Raw genomic sequence first — 26,416 nt, forward strand, 5'->3', positions numbered from 1 at the left:
CCGTCTTTGTACTGTGTAGATGGATAAGTATAAGTTTAACCATTAATCATGAAAGTCTGACACAATAGCGAAGACTTCATCACAGAACTCACACAGATGTCACACAGATTATTGTTATTGTTTCGGCTAATGTGCTCATAATCAGTGATAATCTTTATATCTGACATCTGATGTCATATGTTATATATATCCCATGTTTAAGTTTCAAAATACAGAGCTTTATACTTACCAAACTGGCAGAAGAAATCTTTTCAAACCTCTCTGTATGCAGGCTCACATACTTCCCAAAGCTAATGTTTACTTATTCCTGCACATTAATGTTTAAGCCAACTTAGTTATAATTCCATCCACCGCTAAATCTCTGCCTCTCTTTTCCTTCTTCCGCGCCATAGAAAGTAGTTTTTAAGTCCTTTAAATATTTCCTAATAAGTTTAGCTGTACAGTATGTTGTTATTATTATTACTATTGAAGTAATCCAGTCGCATTTAGTTTAAGTAGAAAGTCGCTATTTAAGTCCTAAGCGCCGGAGCGCGCTGCAACGGGAAGCTCTAGTTTCCTTGACAACTCTATGCAAATAAGGGGTGTTGTTTCTAGAGAAAAGAAAGGAGAAGCAGGCGGGACCTCATTTCCATAAAAACTTTATGCAAATAAGGCTGGGATGTAACGGATTATGCGTAAGATTACGTATATTGAGTATATTTAAATACGTATGTCTTACGTAATATTCTTATTTAAGTACAAGTATGTTTCACCTTTTAAACAAATACATTCGAGCAACAACTTGTTGAAGTAAATTTGCCATCAGAGATTTTGCCATAGAAAACACATTTTTGTGTCAAGGTAACGCCACCCAGTATAAACAAACAAACAAACAAACAAACAAACAAACAAACAAGCAAGCAAACTAATTAATTAATAAATTTTTTTTTTTTAAATATTATCAAATTAAAATATATACATTTGTTTTCAGACAAACCACCAAACAAACAAACAAATAACCAATAATCTAATATCAGAAAAATATATACAAATCTAACATGTACATTTGTTTTTAGACAAACAAACAAACAAACAAACAAATGACCAAGAAGCTAATATCAGAAAAATATATACAAATCTAACATGTACATTTGTTTTCAAACAAACAAACAAATACATAAATAACCAAAAAGCTCATATCAGAAAAAAATATATATGCAAATCTAACGTGTACATTTTTTCATTGAGACAATATAAGTACAATATTTAGTGAATTATATATACAGAGAAATTCTGCATGAAACAGAGACAAGAGAAGAAAATTGGCCTTGCCGTTTAGATTTGTGGATCATACACTAAGGATAGACATGATGCATGTTCATTATTTCACTTTCCCAAATTAAGCACACACAAAAAAAATCATTTTGGTTTTAAATAAACTACTCTGGAGGTTCAATTCTTTAACAATGGACTAAGCTGTTTACTTGCATGCCAGGTAAAAAAATAATTGGATTTAAGCTGCATTTACATTCAATTCTGCATTAAATTTAATTTGGGGTTCACTATTTAGCCAAATATTCTGTTGAATAGTGACACTGAACTGAACCTTATTACAAGCATTAGTGGAAAGGAACCACTAAACCAGCACCTTAGGGGTTAAACCCCTTATCTCTGTGTATATAATCATATAAAAGCTCTCTGTGTTACAGCATCTCAATAAAGGCACGTAGTTACACACTTAATCCTCTGACCCAAGGAGTTAGGATTTATGAAAAAGCTTGCATTGCACTGTACCTGTGTGTGTGTGTGTGTGTGTGTGTGTGTGTGTGTGTAATGGCATTTACGTTTGGGATTAAAACTCACAGTCTAATGTAGAAAATTTAGGACCTGCTGCTCATAATGGCATTGATAAAAAGTAAACTAAAGTAATAATAAATCTTAACCATCTCTGGTCAGAAAAAAAATAATCTGCAAGCATCCATGATCTAATAGCAAGAGGAAAAGTGTGGGCCATCATAAACTATTCAGTTTCTCTCTTTTTCTCTCTCTCTTTCTCTCTCTTCCTCATAAAGATGGTCAGTCGACGTGCATCTCCTATCAGCACGCTCCAGATGTGGCCCTGCCATCGTATAATGATGGGATTCATTGGCCGTTTGGAAGTAAATCTGGTCTGATTGAGCAAAGGGCTTGGGTAATTGCAGTCGTAAGCATTTAGATGGAGCAGCTCTCTGCGTTGTGAGAGCCGCTCACTTAGAAACGGCTTTTCATCCTGAGCTGCTGATTCAACACTCACTCAGAAACACTGGAGACTAGAAGCTGTACATTCAATCGGCCATTCTAATACACACGAAACGGTTAAAAATTCAGTGATTACATTCCCTAATCCTTAGTCTGATTAGGGAATGTGACACACTCGCACACACTCGCACACACTCTCACGTGCAGTATGGATGCAATGAAATGCTTTCCATAGAAAAAAACAACAACAAAAAACAACCGTGAAAAAAAAAAAATGATAGCATTTCATAGAATTCCAGAATGTAACACAAGGAATTCTTCAACAAGTCAAACTCAAACTTGTCTTAGAACCAAAACAGTTTTTGGTTGGTGATTGATATACATACTGATGCCCATCTGTTCATCGTGTATGACTTAATCTTAGAGTATTAGAGGATGCTACCCTCTAGTGAAAGCAAAACAGCAATACAACAGGATCTCTCCATTTATTAAATATAAAATACAACATACAATACAATCTATTCTGGACCTAGCAGAAAATTATGTGCATTCTTTTCAGGAACTTGTGTCCAATCACATTTCTATTCTGGAGCTCTCAGCCAATCATATGCATTCTATTCTGTAACTCTCAGGCATTAAGTAACAAGCTATTCTGCAAGTCTCAGTCATTCATTTGCAATCTGGCATTTGATCCAAATCATCAGGTGGGTTCTGTTTTTTAAAGAACTCACCTAAAACATGGGCATTCTAGATCTTGATATTCGAGACAGCAATGTGCATTCTATTTAGTCGGGTGTGTACAGTATGTGTGTTTATATGTACATACATTCAAGCAATATATTGAGTGAACATAACTCTATGTGGTCATGACGACTTGCCAATGATGAGTATGCTCATGAGGAAGACCATGGCAAAGAAGATCCACATGAAGAACCTGTCCATCACCTTGGCAACCTTCTTCCACTCAGCCACTTTTAAGGAAGTCGACTTTTGCTCCCGGAAGCAGTTCGCAATGTACTCAACGTTTTTGATGAGCTTCGGGTCTCCAGCAAAGCCATCAGTATGCAGCCCACAAAAAATGCAGGCCTCAAAGGTCATACTTGCAGAAGGTAGTTTTTCATCATCAGGACAGCAAGAGATACCAGAAGGGTTCCTGGTTGGTTCTGGGTTCTGCCTGGGTGGTTTCTGTTGATGGTTCAGTGAATGGCATTTGTCTGCATTTTTGTTTCGTGCTAGCGATGAGATGCAGCTCTCTCCGACTTCATAGACAAAGAAGATCCTGCTCATATAGCCAATGATCAACACTTTGGCCCACCGAGGAACTGGTTTGGCTTCAGGACCACAGAAGTGGATGTTCATGATGAAGATGGTGAGAGAGGTGGAGGCTGTGATCATTGTCATCGTCGCAATGTAGTATTTCCCTGAGTCAACATTATTAATTAGTTCATTCATAGGTTTATGTCACTGAATCACTTGAAATTAAATGAATCTCAGTAGATATAGCTAATGATTTAAAATGAATCACAGATTCATTTGTGTAAGTGTGCATAGAGGTTTGTTGGCTCACCTATCAGTGGCACACTCTCAGAGGGTGGCATGCTCTCAGCCACTACCAGCTGGAAGACGGTGAGCGCCAACAGCACGGTGACGCCCAGAGAGACCTTCTCACCTGAGTCTGCAGGCAGGAAGAAGCCAAGTGGCGCCAAGAATGAGATGAGGAAGCAAGGCAGCAGCAGGTTGAAGACATAGAAGGAGGAGCGTCTGCGTAGTAGCAGTGTGTATGTGATGTCCGGGTATGGGTCTGAGCAGCAGCCATACATGATCACGTTCTTGGTGGCAGGCATGCCATCACACTCCCATTCTACATTCTCAACCAGGTCTGAGAGGTCACCACTAGTCATAGCCATGGTGATGTCCACCTAAGTCAAAACCCATAGTTAAGTTATTTTTACATTTATATCTGATAAAAACAGTGATATATATATTGAATCAAATTAATGAACCAGAATTAACTGTTGCATAGTTGTCAATAATTTAAAAGGCGTTGTTCTTTAACTCTCAACTAAATGCGTGTACGTATGCGTACCTGATTGCCGTTATAGGTCCAAGAGCCAAAGGTGAGATTACACTGCTGATTGTCGAAAGGAAAGTAGGATACATCCACCACACATGAGCTTTTGGTGATGGCTGGAGCATCCCATGTGATCTCACCGGTGTACCGCAACACAACATTAGTGTCCACCGGGCTGGGCAAATCTTCATCGGCTCTTTTACAGTGTAACATAAAATAGTACATTTAGTTTAGTGTAATATTGATTGTATACCATAGTATAAGGTAAAATAGTGTATATCCATAGTACAAAAGACATTTCTCTTAAACATCACTAAGCGTAGTTTCTGAATGTTTGTTATAGAGTTTCTGAACAGCGATAGGTCCGATCTGCCAGTGTGTGTTCATGATTGTGTGTACTTGTTGTAAAGCACTACGTCGGGTCTCCACACCAGGCTGCTGGGGATGCGGATGACCTCAAGGCCGTCATACTCTTCCTTATCCCATTTCAGGAAGGCATCATACCATGTTTGCCTTATCCACAAGTATGCTATAAGTACTTGGTTGCGCTCATCCTACACAAACATACACACAAACACACACACACACACACACACACACACACATAATCAATGGCTTGTAATAGTTTGATTAGTAGGGTTGTGAAACACCTGGTTAAACAGAGTCAGAAATAAAGATTAATACTGACATAACAATCTGACTCTTCTCACACATTTTGTAAAAGAAGAAAAACACTTGCATGGTATCAGACTATTTGAAGGTGCAACTGTTGTACTACAGACAAAACCCTTAAAGCTGTATCCCAATTGCTTGTGTTTTTAAGTGAGGAGTTAATACAAGTCATTCTAAGCACAGTAGGACTTCTCTGAGTGCAAGATCATGGGTCATTTTTCACTTTCTAGTAAGTATGACATTTGCACATTATGGCATGGCATTTTAGTCTTTTTTGGTGTTACATACTAATAACATAGTTCTAGCTATTATATGAGTTTAACTGGCTCAATTATTTAGATTTCAAGTGTATTAGAGTACAACAGAGAGGAGTTTGTGGAAGTTTAAGTCTTGTATTCCTTCTATCTTGTTTTTTTGGACAATATCTTAGAGATCATTTGTTAGAGACTATGTGATGAATGTTTAGTGAACCCATTTGATGGACACTGTGTGAACAGATTCAATTCGAGACATGTCACCTGAACTAGGTCATTGACCAGGCCATGGATGGCACATCACAGAGACCACATTGTGAGGACCGGGTCATAAAGGAGCATGTTTTTATGATCCTGTCATCAGGATTACAATGTTTTAGGAAGCATGTCATAAAGAACTTGGAACAACTGGGTTGTGGGGACCGTGTTTTGAGGACCACAGTATAAAGTTTGTGCCAAAAGGGCTGTGTTGTGAAAACCTTGCATTTGGGGACTGGGTCATATGGACCATGTTATGAAGGTTGTGTCAAAGGTGGGGATTGCTTCATAGAGGTTTCACTCTAAGGAAATACTACTGTACATGAGAGACTTTGTTAGGACCAGGTAATAGAAGACATGTATCTTGGACCACTTTGTAGGAGGCAATGCCATAAAAACCAGGACGTGGAGACTGGATCTTCAAGGCTGCACTCTAGAGACCACATTGTGGGAATTAATTTATAGAGACCATGTCATGCCGATTATGCCATAGGGTTCAGGTAAAGGGCACTGTATAATAGACGGAATTAGGAAATATCAGGACCATCAGAGATGGCATCATAAGACCATGTTGTGAGAATTAGGTCATACAGTGAAACCAGTATGCAGTGAAATATATAGTTGGGACTTTTACAAGTGTGCCTGTGATCATTTCACAGATACTAAACTTATCGTTGTTGTAGGATGTGTTGTTACTATGGACATCTAATTACCAACAATACAATAACAAAAAAATTTGTGTGTACTTACCATGTCTTTAATCTGAGACAATGTGACCTGCAGTGTGACATTGAGGGTTTTGTCTGTGTCTTCCACGGGCCTCAAGGCGCTTGAATAATTCTCCATAAGGTCATTTAGCAGTTGATGTGCAAAGTGACCTTGGGCTGCATGTGCCGCTGGACACCAAAAAGACACAACATACACAAGTACACTCACTGTCTTAGTAATCTGAAAACATCAGTCAGAGCCGTCCTAGAAAATGTTGTCATACGGTCGCTTGCATAAGTATTCACCCTCCTTTGAACTTTGTATTACAAGAAGGAATTGAAAGGGATGTAATTGGGATTATGATGGTCTTGCACCTGCACAAAATAATACTGAAGTGTGAGGAAAAATAATCAATAGTGTTTACAAAATGATTCAACCCCATTGCTATGAAACCAATCACTACTGTCTAATTGATCTTAAAGCAAAAACTTGGTTGTCTTACACTAAACATACAAAATATCTGAGAAGAAAACGCTACACACTTACCCTCCAACAACAGTATCACAAAACACACAGATGCAAAAGTGAAGCTCATGATCCAGCTCATGCGAGCATACAGTATGCAAGAAAGAAATAGATCAGACCGGCACTGTACCCAAGCCAGCATACTGCCACTCTGATAATGAAACAGTGCACCAGGTGGTTTCATTTTACTCTGTTGTAATGTAATGGCTGTGTACCAAATGGCTCCATAACCTACAGGTGCTATGTCTAATCCACGTGTTTATTCTGTTCTGGCTCATCAGACACTCACGTAAGGTAGACAGCAAAATACAGTATATTTACCGTCATGGCTCAGAATCAAAAACAGCCTATGAATTTTCTTAATATACAATATTACAAAGGAAGAGTTTATTAGCAATTACAGTATCTCCCATTTACAGTACAAATACCTTTCCTTTGTAAATTTAGTGCACTATACATAGGCATAAGTGGTGTACAAATAATCTGTACAAAGTCACAACTCGGTTCCAGATACATTACACTGTACTTTTGTTATACAATTAAACTTACAGTAATTGTTACTATTTAAAAACCTAGCCTTCATAGTGCACTTCTGTTGGAAGTCAGAGCAGGTTTGGGTTGCAGCCCATTGTTTTGATTGTCAGAAAGAGACCTCACCAGTCGCTTGTGCTTAGACGCAACAGGATATCGCACAGAAACCAGATGCGGCTGCGCTCCAGCCACGACGCCATTCAGCTGTCAATCAGCAGCAGACGGTCAGCGGAGACAACGCGGTGATGGAGGTGGAGATAAGAGGTGTGTTGGTGTGTTGCCAGTTCGTTTTATATCTGCATTAATACTGACCTGATCTCCATTTATTCATCCAAACATCAACCTTCTATCTTTGCATTAATTCGTTCATTTATCTTTTTATTTTATTTTATCATTTTGGGGGGGGGATTTAGTGCATTTTACTATCCACTTCCTGTCAGACATACAGTTCCCTATGTAAGGTGCAGAATCCATTGTTGTTGTTGTTGTTGTTGTTTTTACTTTAGGTAGCATGGGGGGCTACATCTCTAATTGTTCCATGTTGTGCTGAGAAGTGTTTAGAAGATAAGGTACAATACAGTTTTGTGATTCTGGTGTAAAACACACACAATACAGAGAGGGGCAGCAGAGCAGCATGTGCATGTTCTCCCTCTGTCTGAATGAGTTTCTTCAGGGTTCTTTTTTTTGTTTTGTTTTGGCTAGCTCATGAGGTGTGAATGTGTGAATAAAAAATGGACTGAAAATTGTAGGTCCATCGTGTGTTTTTTTTTTCTTCTGTATAGTCTGTATAGTACTTAGCTGTTGTAAATTTTAAGGAACAAAAGTGGACAAACTGAACATTACCTACCATTAACTACCTACCACCAGCAAAAGAGCCATGATGGACCTAAAATTACCAGTCCATTTTATCTAGAAGCTTGAATTTTCGAGTACGACACTTATATAGCTCTTTAGCATATACTACTGTACCATTCCATACTGACACACAAACACACAGTCACAGCATGTATTCAGTGAACCATCTGCCACCGCTTACATACACCTCAGTGAACACACATTTGTTCTACTTCATGTCCAAGATACACAAAGAAGTACATGGTTAGCTTTACAATTCATACACTATACATAGTATAACACAGGAAATATCCCTAAAAGCTGGCTAGCTAAGATTATAAGGAATGTGCTTGAAGATAGTTTACGAGCATGAAGGAATATCTACGAAGACAGCTAGCTAATATGAGGGAATGTACCTGAAGATAGCTCATATTCTGTACTGTCCTTGAAGAGATCTAGCTAATATTAAGGAATGCCCATTATGATAGCTTGCAAAATATTAAGAAATATATGTGAACATAGTTACCTAGCTGATTATTTCTGTAGCAAGCTAGCTGGCATAAGGCAATATTATTATTATTATTATCAGCCTTTTTAGGTTTTAATGTTTGCCTGGTTTCAGAGTGTGTTCACAATATACACAACTGGGTATTGGACTTTTTTTTAAAGCTAAATTTACTAGCTGTGGTACACTGTTGACATTAGTGTAATTTTAGTCAGTGTTTTCATTGCCTTTACCAACACATGCCTCTGTCATTCACTAGCTTCCACTTTCAGCTGAAATTTTCCAGTTGCACAAGAGGGGTTCTCATGACAAGTGTGTACTCACTTTTCAGTGGCAAAAGCTAGCTGTTTAATATAATACTTCTGAAACAATTTAGATAAAATGAAAGATCCCCCCAATAAATAAATAAATAAATAAATAAATAAACGTTGATTAACATGAAAAAACAAAACATCTCTGAAAATGATCTTAAAAGAACACAATGCTATTCAGGCAACATTAGATTATAATCCTAAAGCAATTTAGCTCAAGTCAGGGAATATACCCAAACAAGCAAACTACTTAACATCCGAATAAAAAAATAACCAAACCAAAAAAAAAAACTAACCAGGTACCAAGATTTAACTAAAATTAGGGTATATCAAGCAAAACTAGCTTGGCAATATTTTAAAAATGTACAAATATGAGCTGGTTAACATTAGGGATTATATACAAGGGGTTAGATAATGTTATACAATAAACAGTAAGAAATATTCCCAACAAATCAAGCTAGTCAACATTTGAAATTGTGGAAAAAGCTGAATATTGGAAAGTAGCAGTTGAATTTCCTTTTGAAAAGAGAATTCACATAGCACAGTAAACCTGCTTTATATTAGCCACGAAACTGTTTATTTCATTTTTTTCCTTAAAACAATAATAAATAAAAGCATTGCCACGTTGCTTTAATTTATACAGACCTTAATAGCTTTATTTACAGATGAAATCTTTGCTTTCTACTGCTGTTTCTGCAGTCAATGCTTTGATCGGTGAGTGTGATTGTTTACTTCGTTGCCTACTCTTTTTTTAAATTTTTTTATTTTATTATATTTTTTTGTATTCCAGTTTCGATCTTTTGAGATAATATTATCTGTGAAGTTTGAGTGGTGATTGTGTGTGTGTGTGTGTTTTTTTTTTCTTTCTATTTATTTATTTGATTTACTGGCATTGTAGAAATGGGATTCCACATAAAAGAGCTTGAGTGATAGTGCAAAATGAAGGAGGGGCAGTCTGGTAATGTCCAGCGTTGTGGGAAGAATCACTTGATCTGTATGAGGATATCGAAAATGGCGGGAACAAAAGGGGGGGAAATGGGGAACACGGTTGTCAGAAAGGCACACTGAACTCAAAATGGTGAAAAACAACAACAACAACAAGATCAAGATGGTGAGATGAGGGAAGGAGAGTTTATGAAGGTACTGCCATGTCAAATGGAGAGAGGGAAAGATGGAAGGGAAATATGAATGCAGTATGTTGTGTGGGGTGTCAAATGTGCAGTTTATCCATATCGGAAGTCAATTTGATTTGGGCACGGGCGGAGTCAAGGGTGTGGAAAAATCTGGATAATGGGACGCGGGTGTCGATCATGTTCAGTTGCTTAGCAACAACTCCGTTGCTGACTCCACGTCCCAGGACTTTGATGACAGTGCCACTATTACTGCATTCTGAAGAGAGAGAGAGAGAGAAGACAGCAGATTTACGCAACATTAGTTAAAGAAGAAAAGTTAGAAATGTGTCAAAATGTAAAATAAGGGCAGGCCATCATTTCCAGAAGTTAATAATCAAGACTTTTAAATATGAATAAGTTCACGTATAAAACTAATAATAGAAAAAAAAAAAAGTATAAAACGTGGGTGCATCTCAATCATCTCTCTGCTCAGTAATCATGAAGTCAGCCATTCTAATTGCTGTCCCAATAGCAAAATTCTTCAAGTGCACTAGAACATGTGTTCCATATAAAGATCACATAATGTACCATAAAAACCAGGGAGCATCGATGCTTCCTATGTTGCATCACTGGAAATAATGGGGAAAAAGAAAAAAGGAGAGAAAAAATGGCTGATTCACGACCTAGGGAGCTGAGTGCGACACACCCTGTGTTCAATACTCACTTTATCAAAGCCCATTGCACACAGTTTATCTATTTTGCGTGTGTAGTCAGGACTGGAGACTGGTGCACCTGCGTAAACGTGTGACCAGAGCCGAGCCGTCTGCTTAAACATCTCTGGGTTCTGCTTATACTGGATATACACAAAACAACATGAAGTCAAATTCTGCCTAATTTTTCATATTCTATCGAACGGAAAACTTTTCACATCTACTCTTTATGTCCTGAAGACTTAATTGAATCGACACCTTCTGACAATCAGAATTGAGAATTGTGAGAACACTGTGGTGTTGAATAAAGGAGTATAACACACCCTTGTCAGATTAGTAGAAATTAGTTATTCCGACGATGGACAGTAAACGGTTACAAAATTGTACTCATAATGCTCATATTCTGAGAAAAATATTCAGCCCACCTGATTGGCCACCACTGCATCCTGTGGATCGTCTGGTTCTGCCGCTGCCAGTAAAGCCTGTAGGGACAGCAGCACTGTCCGGAGTGTCATGGCCGCCGCCCTGACACACATGAATCAATTTATTATTTCAACAGCATACAGGGTAGGCAAAACTTTCCTAGTATCCGGACTAATTGCTAAATTCTGGTCTAATGTAAAAATGTGTGAGGTCAAGGATTGGGAACTGAAAGACTCTGAGACACACACACACACACACATACACACACACACACACACACACACAAAAGCCCAAAGAGCCTTACCACTGGTCCTTTAAAATATCCAAACATATGGCACCAGTTACTGAGCTGATGTTGGGATGCCAGATCTTTGTAATAAACCGTACCTAACGCGCAGAGAGAGTGGGGGTCTCAAATTCAGCTCCAAATACATGTACACACAATTATATCATACAAAACATTCAATAAAATACAGTGTAGATTATCACCACTCATTCGTATTTTGTAAATATTAATTAGTAAGAAGAAAAATAATAATTGTTTCAGTTTCAAAACCCTGTCTCTCTTACACACACACACTCTCACTCAACTCACTCTCACACACACTCACACACACACACTCACACACACACACTCACACACACACACTCACACACACTCACACACACACTCACACACACACTCACACACACACACTCACACACACACTCACACACACACACTCACACACACACTCACACACACACTCACACACACACTCACACACACACTCACACACACACTCACACACACACTCACACACACACTCACACACAGAGGAATGTGTGTCAAATCTAACCAAACCAGATTTGCCTGGTCCTCACTCACTCACACATACCTTTGGAGGATTGAAGGGATATGTTTCTGGAATTTTAATTTCTAGCTGGTATCGACCACCTGATGAGGAAAAAACAAATGCAGTTAGAGAAACACAGTCAAGATATATACAAGGAAAAAAAAAAAAACAAGAAATAAAAACGACAATTTAGACTGATTAACACCAAGAGTCAGAAGCTGAAATAAGGAATAATGAAAATAAGGAAATCATAATAAAAAATTGCCCATACTGTACATAGTAATCACTTTAAAACTGATTAAATGTGACTGAACAAATCACTTTAACCACAAACCAATCTGCACTTCTTGCCTTCGTAAGGTGTGTCAGGGGGTCCTGCGATCTCCCCCTTCAGTTCTGTGAAGTTTTCATCCACCAGGTCGACTTTGATCTGGTTTTTACTCGTCTGTGGACAAAAGGCTTTGCTTTAGATCCAAACATCATACTTAGATTGGAATAAATGAAAATACTTTATCAGCCTTATTCTAACCTAAGAATAGAAAAAGATATTCAATTAACATTGCCATGATCAGATAAATATGCTCTGGCATCACAATGTCCAACTGTAGCATCCAAAAGTGCAACAAAAAAGTGTTTGCTACATGTATGTTGAAGTATATGGTTGTTTTGCTTAGTGCCTTTAACAGGAACACACGTGTTAGCCTTTAATCTCTACAACTATTTCAATCCTTAACTTCTACCTACATAAATAGGTCTCTGCTATATGCCTGTGGCATCATTTATACAATAATTATCAGATTAAAGCCTACACCTTATAGCGTCACGACAGTCGCTTTAAACAAATACTATAGGTATGTGGACATGTGGACTCAGAGTTTTTAATAACATTACGCTTCAGATCACACCCACTTTCGGTTTAGTTTTGAATACTAACACAGATCAGAATCAGAATCAGGTTTATTTGCCAAGTGTGTTGACCCACACAAGGAATTTGGTTCCAGCTGTTTGTGACTCTCAAAAGTACAGACATAAATAACACTATACTATACATTTAGCTCGGTTTATACAAGACAAGACCAGACAAAACAGACTATACATATGTGGAGCACTAAACAAACAAGTGTTTATTGTGTATGGTGTCCTGTCCAGTCTTTATTCCCACTTTACAACAAGCACTTACTGAAGATGAATGAATTAATTACTGTAGCTATTTAATAATGCCTCAGAATTCTTCCTCCACTATCTAGTGCACTTGAACAGGGATTTGGTCCAGATTATTCACCAGGTGACTAGCATTGAGTTTAAAAGCACTAGCTTTTAGCTTAGGCAAAGTTATTGCACGTTATCGTATGTAAAATAGATATATAACTATATTATATAAGGTATATATAATTCATTCACTAAAACCTTAAAAAATCAGGTCAGTTTGGAGTCATGTCGGCCTGCTTGCTTGCTTGCTTTCACATTAGCTCATGACCAGCTTAGCTTAGCTTAGCTTAGCTTGCAGTAGCCCTGAAGCAAATTTTTCAACAATATCAACTTGGCAACGCCATGTCGCGTTGTTGGACAGAAATAAAACAAATAAGGAATTGTTTCCCATCGTTACAGAGACGAAGGCAAAGTATTTTCATTGTAAAACAGCTAGCTAAAGGTGAACCTAAGCATTAGCACAAAGCTAATGCAGTACAGTAGATAAGAGGAAGTTGAGTACTATGTTAGCATATTCCCTCAGCCACCGGAAATAACAAACGTGCAAAATGGATAAGATGTAAATGTGTGTAAAACTGACCTCCTCGCTTTTAAGGACTTCTTTAAATTCCCGTTTTATCCTCTGCACCGCGATGTTAGCCATGCTGCTGTGTGTGTGTGTGTGTGAGTGAGTGAGAGAGAGAGAGAGAGAGAGAGAGAGAGAGAGAGAGAGAGAGAGAGAGAGAGAGAGAGAGAGAGAGTGTGTGTGTGTGTGTGTGAGAGAGAGAGAGAGAGAGAGCGTTAGTTAGATAGTTTGTATGTGTTTGTGTATGTCATGCTACAACGCCACTTCTGTGTGAACCGACACTGTAACCGGTTTCACGATAAAATCTGAACCGAGTTTCAGCGGTTAAATCGGCATACTTCTTATTTGTCAACGAGCCTAATGTCTAAATGAGATCAATGTGTTTTTAATGATCCGGGTTTTTTTTTATTCCTTAAGCTACGTTCACACCTGAAGAGTCTGAAACTAACATTCCACATAACAAATCTTGCAGCTTAAAAGAAACATCCTGTTGGGAGATTTGTCTATAAAATACATGTATACATGTGTGTATAACATAAGATCACATAACAGATCACAGTCCTCTCCAAGTGGCATATTTGCATAAACGTTTCTGAACTTTTCACGTCTAGTTGCTTTTACCTGAAGTCTCCAGCTCAGATGTCCACAAATGTTCGATCAGATACCTTAAATGTAAAAAGCAGTCACTAAAGGCCACTAGAGGGAGACATAAGAATGCAAATACAGTGTAGTAAAACATATAATGTGTTTTTATAACATATATACCACAGAAAATAGTTGTCCTACCTGTAGACTTCAATTCTATTTTTATTTTTTTTTTATTAGAATCAGAATCAGAATCAGATTTATTGGCCAAGTGTGTTGTTGACACACGAGGAATTTGGTTCCAGCAGTTGGTGACTCTCAAACGTATGTATAGACATAAATAACACTATACTATGCATTTAGCTTGGGCTATACAAGACAAAACAGACTATACGAGACAATACGGACGATGTAAGACGATACAGACAGTACGAGTATTAAGTAGGAATACAGACTATATGACAGATCAGTAATGTACACAAACAGTGAGAGTTTGTATATGACTGACAGTTCTGATAATGCAATACTAACAGTATTTATGTTACTAGTAATATGCCGTAAACATGAGTCGATAAAGTATTTTATCATTATTTATATTCATTGAAACAAGTGTTTTTTATTCAGTTGAGACAATGCTAAAAGTGGGAATTTATTATGTTTCTATTTATTAAAATGTATATTTCATAAAACAATTCAATATGTATTATTTCAGAGCAGCCTTGTTTTCATTATTGGTCTAACATAGTAAAAATATAACCATATAACATTTTTTATTTCTAAAAACATCTTTTGTGGGATTTTTTTCCTACTCCACTACATTTGGGAAACTCTGAATTTAAAACATTCCCAGTGAGATGTCCTTTTTTTTGTAAGCTAGATCCTGACTTTTATTGTAATTACACACTAATGATTTGAGTTTTATTTATTTTCGACTAAAAATTCACCAGATGACCGGATGTTCCAAGATTACATCCTCAAATGTACAAAAATTATTTTTAAATTTTATTTTATCATACTGTAATCACAACATATATTTATACAATATTTACAGTCCAACATCTCAGTAATCACTTATTAAGAAATCAAATGATTTTTTTTTTACAGACAACTAAAATTGAGGTTTTGTTAGCCATGCTCGTATCACTTAAAATTACAGCAGTAAACAAATACTGTATATAATATAAGCAAATATAGAAATGTAGTCAAGAGCATTATTCATCTTTGTTTGAAACGGTTGACCAAAGAGGCTCAACAGAACACTGTGCTCTCAAATCACAAGTAACGTGAATAGAAAGTTTGTGATACCAAACCGATTTAAAAGAAATGCAGCATTAAACTTTTATACATTCATTAGTAAATCTGTGCTTGAAATCCTGGTGGAAGTGAATGCAGAAAAGACATAAGTCGGTCACTTATGAAACAGTGTGATGAATGAAATTTGTACTCAATTGTACTAATTGTACTCAATCAGCATGCAGGTTTTGTGCTTCAGTTTAGTCCAATTCAGTCCAGTTTTACTTACATTTGACATTTTCCATTATTAACTAAAAAAAATTACTTTTGTGGTTAATCTGACATCATAGGTCACATGACAACGGCAACACATGTAAACTGATCAGCAGCATCATGTACTGAATAGAATGCAGGTACATACACAGTGCACAATTTTGTTCGTGGCTATTGTCACAAAGCAGCTTTACACAAATCAGGATGTCTAATTTGCAAGCCAGAGTTTAGAGAGGCAAAACAAAACAAAAAACTTCTTGAGACAATATGGAGATGAAGAAACCTTCATAGGGATCAGACTCCAAAGGGAACCTAGCCCACAAAGTTTGATTAGAATCACAGCACAAGTACCAAAGATGTCTTGGTTGATCTTTCAGAGAAAGATCTTCAGATTCTATACGCCACCCTTCTCATTGCCTGACCCATCTTCTTCTTCCTTGTCTTTATTCTTTTCTTCCTCCTGCTCCTTCTTATCATGCCATTAACCATGACACTGGCCAGCACAGACACACTGATCATGACACACATGCCAAAAAAGAGAAATGGTTTGTTGTTACAGATCCAGCATTCTGATTGACTCACAACTGGCTCGCAAGCTGAAGTCACTGAGTCAGAGATGGAGGGAAAGCCACCCTGAGAGATGAGCTGGCGGTAAATGGAGACAGAGGCTTTGGGACGGGACTGATGGTTGGGGGAAAGGAAGAATCCGAAATCTGGAGTGTGATGGTCTTGCAGCTTCCAAACATAAAAACCACGCACATCAACTCCATCAAGGACATGAGCTATATAGAGAGACAGAGAAAAAGAGACAGAGAGGGTTGGGAGAGGTTTCAGTTGTCTATAGTCTCACTCATTCTTTCTCCTCATTCAAATTTTTATATAAACACTTACAATTAAAAAAATATACATTAAAAAAGATATGTTTTAAAAAAAAAAATATTAATATACACTATTCATTTGCTACAAGCACTAATTGTTGCAGGAATCAAGCTGGGCAACAGAAAATACTGATGATACGGTTGCCAGGATGGGAATTCTTTTTTCACCAAACTTAACTACATAAAAAAATAAATAAATAAAAAAAATCATTAGAAATAAATCTGCAAATGAAAGGGTGTTGTTGATACAGATCTATTACATCCAGGCTATATTCACGCCTCACAGCCAAAGTTCCTGATCTTTTGGATCCACCACATCCCTGACCAGGTTGTGATAAAATAATTTGTCCTATGAAGCAATTTTATATTATATTTAAATGTCGTGCACTTCACATGCTTCATATACTCAAGTATGTTGCAATAAAAATTTCATAATGCAGATGTCTTCTTCTTTCGGCTTTTCCCTTCAGGGGTCGCCACAGCGAATCATCTCTCTCCACCTAACCCTATCTTCTGCATCCTCAACACTTGCACCCACTAGCTTCAAATCCTCATTAATTACATCCATATACCTCCTCTTTGGCCTTTCTCTTTGCCTCCTGCCTGGCAGCTCCATGTCCAACATTCTCCTACCAATATACTCACTCTCCCTCCTCTGAACATGTCCAAACCATCTTAATCTCGCCTCCCTAACTTTGTCCCCCAAACGTCCAACATGGACTGTCCCTCTGATGTACTCGTTCCTAATCCTGTCCAATCTTGTCACACCCAAAGAGAACCTCAACATCTTCAGTTTGGCTACCTCAAGCTCTGACTCCTGTCTCTTCTTCAGTGACACTGTCTCTAAACCATACAGCACGGCCGGTCTCACCACTGTCCTGTACACCTTCCCCTTGATTCTTGCTGATATTTTCCTATCACACAGAACTCCTGACACCTTTCTCCACCCACTCCAACCTGCCTGCACTCGCTTCTTTACTTCTTTCCCACTCTCTCCATTACTCTGGACTGTTGACCCCAAGTACTTAAACTCCTGTACCATCTTCACCTCTTCACCCTGTAACCTTACTGTTCCACTTCCCTCCCTTTCATTCACACACATGTACTCAGTCTTACTACGACTGACTTTCATTCCTCTTCTCTCCAGCGCAAACCTCCACCTCTCCAGGTTTTCCTCCACCTGCTCCCTGCTCTCACTACAGATCACAATGTCATCTGCAAACATCATCGTCCAAGGAGACTCCTGTCTGACCTCCTCTGACAACTGGTCCATCACTATAGCAAACAGGAAGGGGCTCAGAGCTGATCCCTGATGCAGTCCCACCTCCACTGTAAACTCCTCTGTCTGACCTACAGCACACCTCACCACTGTCCTGCTCCTCTCATACATGTCCTGCACCACTCTGACATACTTCTCTGCTACTCCTGACTTCCTCATACAGTACCACAGCTCTTCTCTTGGCACCCTGTCATACGCTTTCTCTAAGTCTACAAACACACAGTGCAACTCCCTCTGACAATCCCTATACTTCTCCATCAACATTCTCAGAGCAAAAATTGCATCTGTTGTGCTCTTTCTGGGCATGAAGCCATACTGCTGCTCACAAATTTCCACCACCTTCCTTAACCTAGCTTCCACTACTCTTTCTCACAACTTCATTGTATGGCTCATCAACTTTATCCCCCTATAGTTGCTGCAACTCTGCACGTCACCCTTATTCTTAAAGATCGGCACTAACACACTCCTCCATTCCTCAGGCATCCTCTCACTTTCTAATACCCTGTTGAACAAACTAGTTAAAAATTCCACTGCTCCCTCTCCTAGACACTTCCAGACCTCTACCGGGATGTCGTCAGGACCAACTACCTTTCCACTTTTCATCCTCTTCAAAGCCTTCCTGACTTCATCCTTTCTAATCTTATCTACTTCCTGTTCCACAGAGTTCACCCCTTCTACTCTTTTTTCCCTCTGATTTTCCTCATTCATCAGCTCCTCAAAGTATTCCTTCCATCTCCTCTGTACACTCTCCTCACTTGTGAGCACCCTTCCATCTCTATCCTTAATAATTCTAACTTGCTGCACATCCTTCCCATCTCGATCCCTCTGTCTAGCTAACCTGTACAAGTCCTTCTCTCCTTCTCTAGTGTCTAACCTAGTGTACAACTCATCATATGCCTTCTGCTTGGCCTTAGACACCTCCCTCTTCACTCTGCGCTGTAACTCCTTGTATTCCTGTCTATTCTCTTCAGTCCTGTCCATATCCCACTTCTTCTTGGCTAATCTCTTCCTCTGGATATTATCCTGAACTTCCTCATTCCACCACCAAGTCTCCTTACCTTCTTTCCTCCTTCCAGATGACACACCCAGCACCTTTCTCCCTGATCACTTCTGCTGTAGTTTCCCAGTCATCCGGCAGCACTACCTGACCACCCAGAGCCTGCCTCAACTTCTGTCTAAGTTCCTCACAACATTCCTCCTTTTTCAGCTTCCACCACTTAGTTTTCTTCTCTATCTTTGACCTCTTCCTCTTACAGACCATCATCCTACACACCACCATCCTATGCTGTCTGGCTACACTCTCTCCCACTACCACTTTACAGTCACTAATCTCTTTCAGATTGCCTCTTCTACAAAGGATGTAGTCTACCTGTGTTCTCCTACCTCCACTCTTGTAAGTCACTCTATGTTCCTCCCTCTTCTGAAAATAAGTGTTAACCACAGCCATGTCCATCCTCTTAGCAAAGTCTACTACCATCTGTCCTTCAAGGTTCCTTTCCTTAACTCCAAACTTGCCCATCACCTCCTCATCACCTGTGTTCCCCTCACCAACATGTCCATTAAAATCCGCTCCTATCACCACTCTCTCACCCGTGGGAATACTCTCAATCACCTCATCGAATTAACACCAGAATCTCTCTTTCTCCTCTAACTCACAACCTACCTGTGGGGCATAACCATTAACAACATTCAACATCACCCCTTCAATCTCTAACTTCAGACTCATCACCCTGTCTGACACTCTCTTCACCTCCAGAACATTCCTCACAAACTCCTCCTTCAGGACCACACCTACCCCATTTCTCTTACTATCCACACCATAATAAAACAGCTTGAATCCTGCTCCTATACTACGAGCCTTGCTACCCTTCCACTTGGTCTCCTGTACACACAGTATATCCACCTTCCTTCTGTCCATCATATCAGCCAGCTCTCTACCTTTCCCTGTCATAGTACCAACATTCAGAGTCCCTATTCTCAGTCCTACACTCTTACCTTTCCTCTTATCTCTCTGTCTGTGCACTCTCCTCCCTCCTCTACTTCTTCGACCAACAGTAGCCCAATTTCCACCGGCGCCCTGTAGGTCAACAGCGCCGATGGCGGTCGTTGTTAACCCGGGCCTCGACCGATCCGGTATGAAATTCTTACTGACAATTCGCATGGTTAGATTTGGCAATGTTTTATGCCGGATGCCCTTCCTGACGCAACCCTCTCTATTTATCCGGGCTTGGGACCGGCACAGAAGTCACTGGACTGTGACCCCCATGGCTAGATGTATTGGTAAAAATTAGGATATTGGGTTGAAAGTTCAGTCACATATCATGCTATTGTATCTCTCTCTCACACACACACACACACAGTTTTATCTTCTTTGTGAGGACCTGCCATTTACACGCAAACCCTAACCCTAACTTCATGAACTAAAATCAATTCTTTGCTTTTTTTATTTAGATTTTTTGAAAACATACCCTCTCTATAACATGCCCTCTCACACACAAACACAATCACAACTGCATAAAATGGTAATGATCTCAAAGGTCCTCTATAAACTCTGGCTGGAAGAGTGAGGAGGTCAGCTGATAAGCAGCATTGGTGTGAGGAAATGCTTCAGCAAAACTGTGTTATGTAACCTTTAACCTTTGATTGTATGAGTAAGAGGGAGAGGTAATAGTGGCAAAACAAGAGATTTTCACACAACACACTTGAGCCACATTTGATTATGAATAGTGAAACTGCAACAGACTGGACTTTAGAGTGAAATATCTAAATGTTCTGCTGTAAAGTGGAACCATACATAGCTTCATTAATGGTGTCAGCTAGCTAATGTTTTGGGGTACCTGTAGCCCTTGTTGTTGTAATTATCTAAAGATTTTTATGAGTTATCAAGTGATTTCAAATCTTGCTACATTAGCATAATTAGCTATACTTTTTTTTTTTGGTAGGATGGACAGGTCATTTGTGCTTCCTGTCATATGAGTGTGTGTCTAGGCTGTGTATAATAAAGGTGCTTAGTGTGCGTCTTCATATTTTTATGTCTTACCTTTTAATGCTTCCTGCATGTAGGTCTTTATATATTGCTGCCTTAGGTGGTCATTATGGGATGCCTGATCATCAATTCCTGTGGCTGTGATAATAATAGGGTGACTGTTACCATAGCGACTCTTTACCCACCTCAGGACTCTGCGGAGCCCCCAGGGCACTACAGCTTGGCCCTTATAAGAGGTCTCCCATGTTGGATCTGTCATAAAAGAGCAGCCATAATCATGGACAGATGAACTAGGATGGAGGTCTCTCAATTTTGGGTAAACCAGACGAGTTGTGAAGTGATTGAGAGCAATGAAATCTAGGGCTCCTCTAAGCTCAAACATCTCATGCTCTGAAAAGCGTGGCATACGGAAGCAGCCATGGCAGCTTTTAGTATCAGTGTAGTCTATGTTCTGTAGGATAGGATCGAGGAAACGTCCAAGTTCAAAGAACAGAAAGTGTTGGACAGCACTGGTGTGAGAGTCTACGAAAGGATTGGCCGGTTCCACCCAATCAGCATGGAGTGCAAAACTTATCTTCGCCCCCTGGTGTCGACGGAAACGTGCGTTGTAAATTTTCCAAGCACGAGCATGTGCCATCAACACTGTGCGGACTACCATGTCTCTTTCTTCTGCACTTACGTTATACGCTTCTATCAGTCGATTTGGTTCATTCACAGTGATCCAGACATTCACGAGTGTCCCAAATGTTTGAAAGCAATATGTGGCATAATCAACAAATGCATCACCAGTACTTGTATTCATCCATCCACCTTGTTCATACAGCAACCTTGGTAAGCCCAGTGTGTGTGACCTAAGGGTGGGGTGGTAGAGTGTAACAACTGCACTGATACCCTTTTTATGGAGCTCAGTTAGCATGCAGCGGTAATATCGCACTGCTACTGCATCTGCAGACAGGATGTCACCATTGGGAAAAAGCCGAGGCCAATCCAGGGCAAATCTGTAATGTGATGACCCTGTGGCTTCAAGGAGGCGGATGTGATGTTGAATAGCCAGGAAGTCTGTGCACTGGGAGCCACGAGTGTGAAGAGTTACTCCTAAGACAGGATGGAGGGCACTATCGCCACTGATGTTCCACCGATATAGAACAGGATCAGTGAACTGAGGTGAAAATGGCTGTAGATGGACCTGCAAAATTAAATAATAAGCATTGGTGAATGCGGGAAAAGTGTTAGATCAGCACCTTAATCTAATTCAAAGGTACATTTGTTACATCTGATACCAAGATCTGATATTACAATGTGAAATAAAGAAATAAAGAAAGAAAGAAATATGCCTTATACGTTGGAAAAGTGTTTTCTCTTTTCTTATTTCCCCTCACCTGCAGGATAAAATCTGCCACACCAAACTGGAAATTGCAGGGAAAATGACCGTCAATGTCTTCCTCTGTCTCCTCATCAAGAAAGCCATTGTCCTTGATGATCCGCCTGTAGTATTTAGCTGTTGATTTCGGGACCCTGATGAATTCAGGCTGGTTGAAGTCGATGTAGAAAAGTCCTCTTCTTATGCTGTAGCCACTGTTCCACTCAAACCCGTCCACCAGAGACCAGGCTGTGTAGCCAAAGACCTTCACATGGTCCACGACCACCGCTAAAGTATAAACATACACAGAATCCTAAATGTATAACACTTACATGAATCAATTCTATTATTCCACTATGTCTATTATAGTGTCTGTGACAGTGATTCATGGTATTCACCCACTCCTCTAACCTTGAAGCACCTGGTTAAGAAATCTCTTCATGAGGTAAATGGCCACCGTGTCTTCCACTCCGACAGAGGCATCAGAGAACCAACTGCTCTCTGCCACCAGCACTGGAGGGTCCTCATACTCCTTCTGGATCCAGCCCAGAATTTTTCTCAGGTTCAGTGCCCCAGTCTGGCCAAACCGGGCCAAAATTCTTCCTGCACGTACTGAATCAGGCCCAAATGCCAGTGAGAAGAAATCAGCTGTGCCACGCACCCAAAGCTTTTCCTCTGATGTAAAATTTGGGACCAGGCCTGGGTGAGATGAACGTAGGGACATTGGATAATCACCAGCTCCATGTATTGGTTCTGCAAACCAGCCGATCACGGCCTCCACAGACCTCTGACACAGCTCCACATTCGCTGGTGTAGCCTGGCCGTTGAAAGGCTCCACCCAATAGGAGCCGAGTGTGATTGAGATTTGGCCATGCTGATGGGGACGGAAGTGCTGGTCGTAAATGTGCCAGGCTGCTGCGTGTGCCTGTGAAACGAAAATCTATGCACTTATTTTTTAAATCAGGCCACATCACATGCTTCAAATCATACAAAAACATTAAATTAAATGGAAATATTATCATTTGCATCACTTCTAATATCCAATTTATCAAAATGGCAGCGATAAGCTTGCTTTTTAGCAAAATAGCCTTAGAAGTTCAGCGTAAATTTATTAACAACAGCGTGGAATTGAATAACCTGAAGCTGATTTTTTTCCTATACCATAATAAACAATATATCAGAGCAATTTGCAAAACCATTCAGTTCTCATTTGGCCCTTACAGAAACATTAACATTTTAGAAAACTCTAAACCCCAACCAATCAGTATTCCCCTTCCATACATCAACTAAGAAACCAAGAAGAGTGAAGGCTTACTTCACTTTTACTTACTGCAAACTCAAGGTAAGGCTACAATAATAAACATTTTCGAAGAAAGTTTCATTGTATTAATGATACTAATAAACTCTTCTTTTTAATCTGGTTACATTGAGCATATATGATAACATATTTTGAAAAAGATCCTTAACTTAACCTACTGTCAGAACTGCAGTGATAGAAGATTCTACTTGACCATGTTTAACAAATACAACAGTGCTATAGTTTAAAAGTGGTACGAAGTGTGACATTATTAATTATTGTTTTTTTTCTGCAGTCTGCAGTGAAGCTACGCCTATAAAAGTCTATTATTCTCTCTAAAAAATCTAACACCCCTAACTCTGATGAATACCCTTTGACCTCTCGACCTTGTGCTCACCCTGATGAGGTTATGTGCAACGATGAAAGGGTCAGCAGGGTTACCGGACACCCCCGGTGCATGAATTCCCATTCCATAGCCCAGAAATGCAATCAGGACTGGGTTGTGTATAGTGATCCAGTATCTCACGTCTTGGCCAAAGGTTTTAAAACAAAATGCAGCATAGTTAGCAAAAATCTGCACCAATTTTGCATTTGTCCAGCCTCCCAATTCCTCCTGCAAGATTTGGGGCAAATCCCAGTGAAACAGGGTGACCACAGGGTCCAAATCGAGTGCTTTTAACTGGCCAATCAGGCGGAGGTAATGATCCACGGCAGCAAGATTCGGTTGTCCCGTGGCATCGCCGTCTGGGAAAATACGCGGCCATGATATAGAGAACGAGTAAAACTTGACTCCAAGGTACCGAAGTGATTCAATGTCTTTTTCCCAGAGCACGTAACTGTTGCTGGCTGTATCGGCTGTCAAGGTGCTAATATTCCCTCTTCCAAGTGTGTGGTGAGTGAAATGGTCCCAAACAGATAGTCCTTTCCCATCCCGATCCCATGATCCCTCGGTTGAGAATGCTGCAGTTCCAGCACCCCAGAGGAAACCCTTTGGGAACGTTCCGGATAAAAACTTGCTTTGGTTCAGTAACCCATACCATAAGCTCTTTCCATCACCCGATGAACACTCTGCTGTGTCCCAGACGCCGGTTGTCATGAGGAGGAAAGACAGAAAGAGGACACGGGTCATATTTGAAAAAATGCATATGATACCAAGTCAGATCCAGGACCAAGACTCATTCTAGAGGCAGAGGAAAAAGAGCTGTATCTTAGACAAGAAGAGGACATCTGATTTCTTTACCTGACTCAACAGCCATATGACTCTCTCTCTCTCTCTCTCTCTCTCACTCACTCACACACACTCAAAAGCTTGCTGATGGCTGAAAGGAGGACCTCTGATCAATGATTAACATGAACTCTAATCCTTAAGCGCAACTAACAACTCTTCCCTGTCTTCCTGCCTCTCTTTTCCCCTGCCACAATCTCTAGAGAGCGGGAGTGAGAGAGACGAAGACAACATTTGTATGGCAAGAAACTAACTTTTCAAACACTTAACTGGAAATCATTGCAGCTTCCAAGAAGAGTAAATAAGCTCAGTGGGCAAAATTACCTGGATTCTGTAACCCAAAGACACGCGCTGAGTACATTTCTAACTTGTCCACAGTCTGTGAATGGGTATTCACCTGAATTGAATGCATTGTTTCCTGTCAGTATGATATGAATTTTCAAATGTTGGTTCTGACGATATCCCAATAAAGAAAGTAGGAGAGACTGAAAAGAAGATGGGGAGAGAAAAGAGAAAAAAAAAGGGGATAGAAAGAAAAAAACATGAAAGATAAAAGGGTAAGAGAGGGGAAATAGAGAGACATTAATGCATACAGAGAGAAGAAAGAAAGAACGAAAAATAATTTTTTTCTCTTTCGTCTCAGTTCCTTGTGAATGAGGCTCTTAGATCAATGTTTTCTTTCCCACTGTTTTTGAGTAAAAAAATAAAATAAAATAATAAAACACTTTATAAAGCAGACATGCTGCAAGGTCCGATGTGTGAATCAGATCAAACATTGGCTAATCCAAATCAAACATTAGCTAATCGGATTTAAGAAGCCAGAGGTGATGACAGGTTTCATAAAGGACATCTATTCGGGACACTGAAACAGGATGTGATGGTGATTTGGGACGCAGTCTGAATAGAGTAAATGAAATCAAACTGAGGACACACTGCAACATTGGAAAAACAACAACAGCAAGTAAAACAAGTGAACATTCATTTTCAGATATTTTAACACTTCCTTCCTTTCCTAAAAAAAACCCCCTCAAACTGTACAATCTGTACCTTCTCATGGTTTTGATTTAAAAACAATAAAAACAAGGACGAATGATCTTTGTCATTTGTTGTTGTAGACAGTTTAATGGGCAGAAAATTCAATTAAAAAGAAGAACATCAATTGAGCATTTTAGTCTTTTTTGTGGAAATGTTGTCAAATTGTGGAAGTTGGTGTTAGCTGAGGATTCTGGCTCACACTACTGACACACACACACACACACACACACACACACAGCACAATTATCATGAAGGTATTGGATGACTCAAATGAACTAATATGTGAATACTTATTTCCCTTATTGTACAATACCAGTGTTTAAAACCAGATCAGTTCTCTTATTTACATTTTTTTTTATTTAACTATTTTTTAAACATTGGAACTATTGCTTATCAGCATTGCCTCCTTTAACCACATACTTAAAAAATACTTAGATATTAGATTTTTCCATTAAGGCCTTCGAACCCTTGCACTACTGCTGATACTGGGATGGCCTGAAAATTAAAAATACTGGTTGTTATAT

The 26,416-nt window shown here is 39.4% G+C and overlaps 4 protein-coding genes across 6 annotated transcripts in view; all 4 read right to left on the bottom strand.

Annotated features, from left to right (window-relative positions):
• The window catches only part of LOC132861121 (putative methyltransferase NSUN7), a 30,513-nt gene extending 29,970 nt beyond the window's left edge, over window positions 1–543 (bottom strand). For both annotated transcript variants that reach the window (XM_060892498.1, XM_060892497.1), the window contains exon 1: window positions 230–543. The gene's annotated coding sequence lies outside the window, so the exon portion shown is untranslated. The remainder of the gene's footprint in view (window positions 1–229) is intronic.
• A 2,279-nt stretch (window positions 544–2,822) lies between these two features.
• On the bottom strand, window positions 2,823–7,032 carry LOC132861580 (neuronal acetylcholine receptor subunit alpha-9-II). The gene is made up of 6 exons (XM_060893186.1): window positions 7,027–7,032; window positions 6,223–6,420; window positions 4,688–4,842; window positions 4,304–4,484; window positions 3,785–4,136; window positions 2,823–3,638 (listed from the first exon to the last, which is right to left on the bottom strand). The coding sequence occupies exons 1-6, from the start codon at window positions 7,030–7,032 to the stop codon at window positions 3,082–3,084; spliced, it is 1,449 nt and encodes a 482-aa protein (XP_060749169.1). The 3' UTR covers window positions 2,823–3,081.
• Window positions 7,033–9,440: 2,408 nt separating this feature from the next.
• On the bottom strand, window positions 9,441–13,914 carry ube2ka (ubiquitin-conjugating enzyme E2Ka (UBC1 homolog, yeast)). Of its 2 annotated transcripts, XM_060892854.1 has the most exons (7): window positions 13,757–13,914; window positions 12,319–12,412; window positions 12,010–12,068; window positions 11,436–11,518; window positions 11,134–11,233; window positions 10,723–10,851; window positions 9,441–10,275 (listed from the first exon to the last, which is right to left on the bottom strand). In XM_060892854.1, exons 1-7 carry the CDS (start codon window positions 13,817–13,819, stop codon window positions 10,201–10,203), a joined length of 603 nt encoding a protein of 200 aa, XP_060748837.1. In that variant the 5' UTR covers window positions 13,820–13,914; the 3' UTR covers window positions 9,441–10,200. The 2 variants fall into 2 exon arrangements, with proteins under 2 accessions (XP_060748837.1, XP_060748838.1); XM_060892855.1 differs by lacking the exons at window positions 11,436–11,518; window positions 13,757–13,914 and having other exon boundaries at window positions 12,319–12,398.
• A 1,401-nt stretch (window positions 13,915–15,315) lies between these two features.
• On the bottom strand, window positions 15,316–24,917 carry klb (klotho beta). The gene is made up of 5 exons (XM_060892712.1): window positions 24,030–24,917; window positions 22,747–23,260; window positions 22,355–22,623; window positions 21,030–22,161; window positions 15,316–16,614 (listed from the first exon to the last, which is right to left on the bottom strand). Exons 1-5 carry the CDS (start codon window positions 24,759–24,761, stop codon window positions 16,220–16,222), a joined length of 3,042 nt encoding a protein of 1,013 aa, XP_060748695.1. The 5' UTR covers window positions 24,762–24,917; the 3' UTR covers window positions 15,316–16,219.
• Window positions 24,918–26,416: the final 1,499 nt, after the last annotated feature.

Source organism: Tachysurus vachellii, chromosome 18 (genome assembly GCF_030014155.1).
Source record: "Tachysurus vachellii isolate PV-2020 chromosome 18, HZAU_Pvac_v1, whole genome shotgun sequence".
In the NCBI taxonomy this organism is placed as follows: Eukaryota; Metazoa; Chordata; class Actinopteri; order Siluriformes; family Bagridae; genus Tachysurus; species Tachysurus vachellii.

What these genes read in the sequence shown, in the direction of transcription:
- ube2ka (XM_060892854.1), bottom strand. Translation starts at nt 13,819, where the DNA reads ATGGCTAACATCGCGGTGCAGAGGATAAAACGGGAATTTAAAGAAGTC. An exon ending in CCCTGACACACCTTACGAAG is followed by an intron (nt 12,069 to 12,318) that starts GCAAGAAGTGCA and finishes TTTCCTCATCAG; the next exon opens with GTGGTCGATACCAGCTAGAA. An exon ending in ATGCAGTGGTGGCCAATCAG is followed by an intron (nt 10,852 to 11,133) that starts GTGGGCTGAATA and finishes GTGTATATCCAG; the next exon opens with TATAAGCAGAACCCAGAGAT.
- LOC132861580 (XM_060893186.1), bottom strand. An exon ending in TGTCTCAGATTAAAGACATG is followed by an intron (nt 4,843 to 6,222) that starts GTAAGTACACAC and finishes ATGTTTGTGTAG; the next exon opens with GATGAGCGCAACCAAGTACT. An exon ending in GGACCTATAACGGCAATCAG is followed by an intron (nt 4,137 to 4,303) that starts GTACGCATACGT and finishes GTTTTGACTTAG; the next exon opens with GTGGACATCACCATGGCTAT.
- klb (XM_060892712.1), bottom strand. Translation starts at nt 24,761, where the DNA reads ATGACCCGTGTCCTCTTTCTGTCTTTCCTCCTCATGACAACCGGCGTC. An exon ending in TTGCACATAACCTCATCAGG is followed by an intron (nt 23,261 to 24,029) that starts GTGAGCACAAGG and finishes TTCGTTTCACAG; the next exon opens with GCACACGCAGCAGCCTGGCA. An exon ending in TGGCAGATTTTATCCTGCAG is followed by an intron (nt 22,162 to 22,354) that starts GTGAGGGGAAAT and finishes TTAATTTTGCAG; the next exon opens with GTCCATCTACAGCCATTTTC.